At 32.9% G+C, this 7062-nt stretch overlaps 1 protein-coding gene across 1 annotated transcript; it reads left to right on the top strand.

The window, feature by feature from the left end:
• Positions 1 to 2589: 2589 nt before the first annotated feature.
• On the top strand, positions 2590 to 6249 carry LOC130732342 (auxin efflux carrier component 8-like). The gene is made up of 6 exons (XM_057584409.1): positions 2590 to 3183; positions 4881 to 5055; positions 5337 to 5422; positions 5552 to 5709; positions 5800 to 5876; positions 5962 to 6249. The coding sequence occupies exons 1-6, from the start codon at positions 2673 to 2675 to the stop codon at positions 6026 to 6028; spliced, it is 1074 nt and encodes a 357-aa protein (XP_057440392.1). The 5' UTR covers positions 2590 to 2672; the 3' UTR covers positions 6029 to 6249.
• Positions 6250 to 7062: the final 813 nt, after the last annotated feature.

Below are 7062 nucleotides of genomic sequence, written 5' to 3'. Positions count from 1 at the left end.
GCTAAAGAACCTATGTACCGAAAGACATGCCAAGAAGAAAATTGGAATGTATCGCTTTATCTCGTCTTACCTCACTTTATTTCATTGATTATTAAGGTCCTTTCTATCATACATATAATCATCAAATCATGATATATCCACAAAGATATCATCAGATTCATTTATCATATGTGTCGCAAACATGCGGTTAACTCCAAATAAATGATAATTCAGCTTAAAAGAAAAACGGAAAGTTGAAATTAGCAATCCAATTTTGTGCTCTATGTCTCCTCAATTTACCCAGTTAAGAGCATTGTAAAATCAAGATTTTATCGATCTATGAAATAAAATTTTGTTTTTTTTTATTTTATAGAGAAAATATTCTTCCGGAAATTGAGCGGAGTACCTCTAATCCAAATATGATCGTGTAAGGTTGAGAGCACGGTAGAGCAATGTATGTCCACTACGGAGCACAACGAAAGATATATATATATATATATATATATATATATATATATATATATATATATATATCAAGGGGATGTATCATATGAGAAAGATAATCTTATGTGAGAAAATTAGAATAAATCACGACTGTTAAATCTAATCATGGATGATCAAGATTAAAACTAATTAATGGTCACATGACCACTTAAAAATGTCATGTGACTTTTTTAAAATGTCACATGACTTCACATTTTAATCTTGACCATTCATGATTAGATATAACGGTCGTGATTTATTCTTATTTTCTCACATAAGATTATCTTTCTCATAAGATACATCCGATCCCTATATATCAATATATATATATATATATATGCACAAAACACTCCAAACACTCAAGTAGTCAGCTCATGGTCAGAGAGAGCATATAATGAACAAAATAAATAATATTTTGATTAATCAAACTTGTGTTTATAGAGTTTGATATGAACTGTAATGTAAGCATTTAACTATAGTAAAACTATTGTAAATTACTTATGAGATGTTCTTTATACTTATAAGGGCAGATGGAAGTTGAAACAAAAGGAGGCAATTGGCCCCATTAATTTTTCAATTAATTAGAGGATTAAAACTAAACTCGTTTACAAATTTAGTACTAATTTGACTATTAACCATATTATATATTTTTCCACACAAAACAGTAATTGTCCCACACTTTCATAATTTCTGAATCTTATGATTTATTATCCACTTTTGCATTTTGTGTTCAAGTTCGATATTATTCGTAACCAAAAAAATAAAAGTTCGATATTATTCCCTTTTTTAATTGTTCTATTATCTTTTGGTGGGGCATTATATTTTTTTTTCCATTCCTTTAATTCGGTGCTTAAAAAAGATTGAATAAGCTGTGTATTTTTTCTAAATTTTTTCTGTCCATAATTTACATACTCATTCTTTTTGGTGTGTTATATAAGAAGTGCTTTAATTTATATTTATAACTTAATATTTTTTATTCAATTCATATAACTATTTTTTATTTGCATGATATTTTAATATTACATACTTTCACTCATATATATAAATCTGTAATTTTTTCTATATATGTATTAATATGCAAAAAATTATAAAAAATAAATTTACTAATAAATCTGTAAATATAATTAATATATATATATATATCAAAATATAATATACTTTTCATAAAATTAAAAGTGCCATAAAAAATATTTATATTTGCACTCTTGGTTTCTTTGTTTTTTTTTCTCTTTTTTTATTGATACAATTTCTAGTTTCTTTTTTTTTACGGTCAATTTCTTTTTTGTTGAACCTGCAAAATGTGGAAAAATTATCTAATTATTATTATTGACATCTAATATTTTTAATGTATATATTACCCTACGGCGGAAAAGGTCCTGGAATCATTAATCTTGCTAGTTTTGTCTTTCCTTGGCTAGCTATTGGACAAGATAGAGTTTAGCTTTGGCCGTTTTGACCGACCGACACGATGTTAACTTGACTATGAATCTTTGGGGTCGACTGGGATGATAGTTTGCCTTATGATCATTTAGCCCGACCGAAATAGAAAAAAATTAGCAATTAGCAAATCATGTACATACACGTACAAAATTTCCTTTTCTAGGACTTTAGTTCACCATTGAGTAGAAGGAAAAACCTTTGAAGAAGCTTTATCATGACCATATAATTATATTTAAAGTCAATTTGTCTCAAAGTGAGTGCTAACTTTCGTTTGCACTGGTACCAACCTGTATCCAAATAAATATTAAAAAAAGTTTTATTCACTTTTTATCTCGAGTTGAGTGTTAATATTCATTTACACTTCTGCCGATAGCTATCCAATAGCATATACCTCAATTCCAAAACTCCTTATATTCTATAATGGGCAACCAGGTTAAAAATTCATCCACTCATGAATCGGACTTTTACTACTAACTTTTAGTACATGTTTATTACAATATGTTAAAAATTAATCTACTAACAAACTCTTTCAACTCGTGAACCAGATTTTTCTTAATCCATAGCCGACAAAGATTCAATCTTTAGCAAACTTTTTTTAATAAACTAGGGCCAAATCTTTATCTTAGTGGAAAAGCTCCAATAAACTAATACACGTTGGCTCTTACCCATTCAGTATTCAAGGACAAAGTAGCCTAAAAAGCATGTAAGACAGCATAATAAGCTGTGCAGGCCATCATCCCAAACCTTGCAACACAGCTAGGCTAGCCACAATGATTTCCTTAGCAGATGCTTATCATGTGGTGATAACCACTGTCCCTTTATACGTGACCATGATACTCGCCTACATCTCAGTGAAATGGTGGAAGATTTTCACACCAGATCAATGTTCAGGCATAAACAAATTTGTGGCCAAATTCTCAGTCCCACTCTTGTCATTTCAAGTCATTTCCTCCAACAACCTCTACAAAATGAGCATGAAACTCATGTATGCTGATTTTGTTCAGAAACTGCTTGCTTTTCTGGTGTTAACAGCAATCACTAAGATCAGAGGAAAAGGAGGTTTGAAGTCGATCATAACTGGTTTTTCATTGTCAACACTCCCTAACACTTTGATTCTGGGAATCCCACTCATGAAGGCTATGTATAAGGATGAAGCTGTTGTTTTCATAGCACAGATTATTTTCTTGCAGAGCATGGTATGGTACAATTTGCTCTTGTTTCTTTATGAGTTTGATGCTGCCAAGAGTACTAGACCTGCTACACCACCTTCACAAGGCACAGGTAAAGAAATAAAGAGTACTTGACCAAATACAAACTTAGATGATTCCTAATTTTCATTTCATCATTTTTTTCTCCTTATCATTAATTGTCCCATAACAAGTACATTCTAAAGCCAAAATTGATATCTATGCATTTGAGATCAGATACATGGATTGAGATTCAATGTCCTCAAATTTTGTCTCATTTCTTGTTTTTGTCAATGAAATTATCATTACAAAATCGATTGATATGACATTCATAACCTCACATGGATGGTATTTTATTGACATAACATAGCTCATTAGTGGGATAGGTAGTAAGACACCATTTGGGAATTGACAATTTTGATACCGAATACAACCCTATATATATTATTAAATCATGGCTTAAATAAGTTTTTCGTCCCTAACCTTTCCATAATACCTGGTTTTCGTCCCTCGCCGGAGCAAAGGTGGGGTTTAGTCCCTAACCTTTGCCAAAACGTTTGGTTTTCGTCCCTCCGGAGCTCTGGGTCAACGCCGGAGCTCCGGTGGCCCATGTGGCAATGCCACATAGGATTAGTGAGGCCACGTGTTATTATTATTATTGCTAAATTTTGGATCTCATCCTCATGTATAAAATTGAATTTGGTTTTAGTCCCTGGAATAGTAATCATGATTTGGCATGCATCCTTACATAGAATATTGATCTGTGTTTTGGTCCCCTATTGAAAGGCTACTTAGGAAGAAAAAACGTGTTAAAGTATGACAATTGCAAATGCCACAACATAATTTCATGCATAAGTCAATGGTGAAAACTTACTGGAGGGGTTGGAGCTGTTGTTGGTGCCTGGTTTCCAGCTTGCTCCTGTGCTGGTTCTTGAGGATTTGTCACATTCCAGCTTGCTCCTGTGCGTGCTAATGTGGATGGACCACTATTTTTATTGATGTAGCCAAGTTAAGCCACTTGTGCAATTTATGTCTTTGTGGATGGACCACTATCATTTTGTAAGAATATTTTGACTTATGCATGAAATTATGTTGTGGCCTTAGCAATTGTCATACTTTAACACGTTTTTTCTTCCTAAGTAGCCTTTTAATGTCCAATAAGGGACCAAAACACAGATCAATATTCTATGTAAGGATGCATGCCAAATCATGATTACTATTCCAGGGACTAAAACCAAATTCAATTTTATACATGAGGATGAGATCCAAAATTTAACAATAATAATAATAAAAACACGTGGCCTCACTAATCCTATGTGGCATTGCCACATGGGCCACCGGAGCTCCGGCGTTGACCCAGAGCTCCGGAGGGACGAAAACCAAACGTTTTGGCAAAGGTTAGGGACTAAACCCCACCTTTGCTCCGGCGAGGGACGAAAACCAGGTATTATGGAAAGGTTAGGGACGAAAAACTTATTTAAGCCTTAAATCATGTAAGCAAAAATAACTTTTGATCAGTTAATCTTGTTCAGCCACGCCACAAAGAGTAATCTAAGACAATCAAAGTGGGATTTTCTTTCTCACTTCATTTATATGCTCTTTTAATTTTAATTTATTCCTCTGGAACACAATTTTGTTGATAAGATATGTCCTTAATTAGTTCTTTAGCAACTATATAAATTAAACTAACGTAACACGGGTCATATCATTTCTATGTCCCCAAAGAACAGTCCCATAAATGAAAGTGTCATTTGCATTTCCTTACATCCAGTTCTTGATCTCTGTTTGAAGGAGAAACGGAGACAGCTCGTGAAGTACAATCAAAAAGAGAAGAAGATGAAGAACCAGGAACAAAAAGGAGAGTGAAGATCTTGCCAATTCTTGTCACAGTGGGGAAGAAACTAATCAGAAATCCTAATACCTTTGCAACTTTAATAGGTTTTATTTGGTCATGCATACAATTCAGGTAATAAGCACACTACATTAGAGTTACTCTGCATGACACTTTTAAGTCTTAAAATTAGATCAAAATCTTCTTTCTAGAAATCTTGTCTTAATTTCCTGTCGCACCAAAAATTGGAAGTTACAAACTTACATGGTAGATTTTAATTGAAATGTAAAAAATTTATTGGTCGGACAAGAAATTGAGACACCATTTGGGAACAGAAGATTTCAATCCCTTAAAATGTTCAGCCCATCCTTATCATTCCAAGAGATACTTGTTTTCTAATTAATAGCATGTTGCAGGTGGGGAATACATATGCCTGAAATGGTTAATCAGTCAATAGAATTATTGTCCAATGGAGGTCTTGGTATGGCAATGTTCAGCTTAGGTATGTTAAATTAATTGATCTATGTATATACATGGTTTCCTATTATGAACTTCATAAAATAACAATATCCAAATTCTAGAATTTCATTTAACAAGTGTTCTGTATTTCCTGGTGTACATTTATGATCAGGTTTGTTCATGGCATCACAGTCAAGCATTATAGCATGTGGGCCATGGTTAGCAATGGTGGCAATAGGACTCAAAATTGTGGTAGGACCTGGCTTAATGGCTGTGGCATCCCTTGTCACTGGACTAAGAAACACATTGTTTAAAGTGGCAATTGTTCAGGTTCTATATCTTGTTTTTTCTTTCTTTTCATTACCACTTTTCAGATCATTTTAAAGGTCATAAATAGTGTGATTAATTTGCATGTGGCAGGCAGCACTACCACAAGGAATTGTTCCTTTTGTTTTTGCCAAAGAGTATAATGTCCATCCAGTGATTTTAAGCACTGCGTAAGTAAAGCCAGAGCATCTCTTTAGTAACCTTTGCAGACATGTCTTGCTTGAGGTTTGATGCTGTTCTTGTTTTGCATTACAGGATCTTGTTAGGGATGCTCATTGCCTTGCCGGTGGAATTGGCCTTTTACTTCCTCTTAGCACTATAAAGGGTTGTGTTAAATATATGGGCAGTTAGATTACTGGAAAATAGTTCATACTTCATACACTTCTAATATGTTAAAAATCCTTCTAATATTGATTCTATATAAAGCCAAAATCAGTTGAGGAGCTTCTGTGTGTAGCTTCTTGTGCAAAAATTGATTCTAAGGAAAAATATATTAATCCTGATAGAATATGAAAAGGATATCTTATAGTATCTCATCATATCTTACAATATTTTATCTTATTTTAGGTAATTTAGATTATTTCCTTAATTGATTTGTTTACTTATTTAATTAGTATTAAGAGTCTACCCATTACTATAAATATGAGTAAATATTTAATCTTCAATTAAACCAATCATTTGCAATGTAGTGCATAGGGGTGGAAATAGATCAGGCGGCTCGTCAGGGACCTACGGCCTAGCCTACCAAAGGTCGGGCCTAGGCCAGGCTTATTTGGTAAACAAGTCAGGCTCATGCTTTTTAAAAAGCTTGATTAGCTAAAAAGGCCAGACCTATGCTTACAAAAAAAGTTTATTATGCCTGATAGGCCGACCTATTTACCTATTTTTTTAATAATTTATTAAATATATTATACTGATATATTAATAAATTTAATTGTTATTAATAATGTATTAATTTCATTTTAGAAAAAAAATTAATTGTAACAAAAAAATATTAATAAATTTAATATCATGTCTAAAAAGTACAAAAATACAAAAAAAAACTAAAAGAGAAGAAATACTAAAATGAAAACCCAAATTTAAAACATTCTCTCCTAAGAAAAAATCTTTGAAGTATTGTTGAGGATGAGTTTTTTAACTGGATTTTCCAATATTCAAAATAGAAATTCAATGACAGTAGTGATGGCTTATAAGTCTGCTGACATATTACCTCGCGACCTATTAGACTCAAGGTCTATTAGCCTTTTTAAGATGTTATTTTCAGGTAAGTAGGCTTTTGAACAGGCTCGTAGGCCAGGCCAGGCTGAGCCTTAAAATTTGGCCTATGAAAGGCCACATGCCAAGGCTTGGGTCGCG

The sequence above is a fragment of the Lotus japonicus genome, chromosome 1 (assembly GCF_012489685.1).
Source record: "Lotus japonicus ecotype B-129 chromosome 1, LjGifu_v1.2".
Taxonomy (NCBI): Eukaryota; Viridiplantae; Streptophyta; class Magnoliopsida; order Fabales; family Fabaceae; genus Lotus; species Lotus japonicus.
The sequence above is the reverse complement of the archived record's forward strand: the minus strand, read 5'-3'. Positions and strand labels throughout refer to the sequence as shown.

Bases quoted from the DNA above. Each gene is read 5' to 3' on its own strand.
- LOC130732342 (XM_057584409.1), top strand. From the start codon at position 2,673: ATGATTTCCTTAGCAGATGCTTATCATGTGGTGATAACCACTGTCCCT. The intron at 5,423-5,551 runs GTATGTTAAATT...ATTTATGATCAG, and splicing joins TATGGCAATGTTCAGCTTAG to GTTTGTTCATGGCATCACAG. The intron at 5,877-5,961 runs GTAAGTAAAGCC...TTTGCATTACAG, and splicing joins CCAGTGATTTTAAGCACTGC to GATCTTGTTAGGGATGCTCA.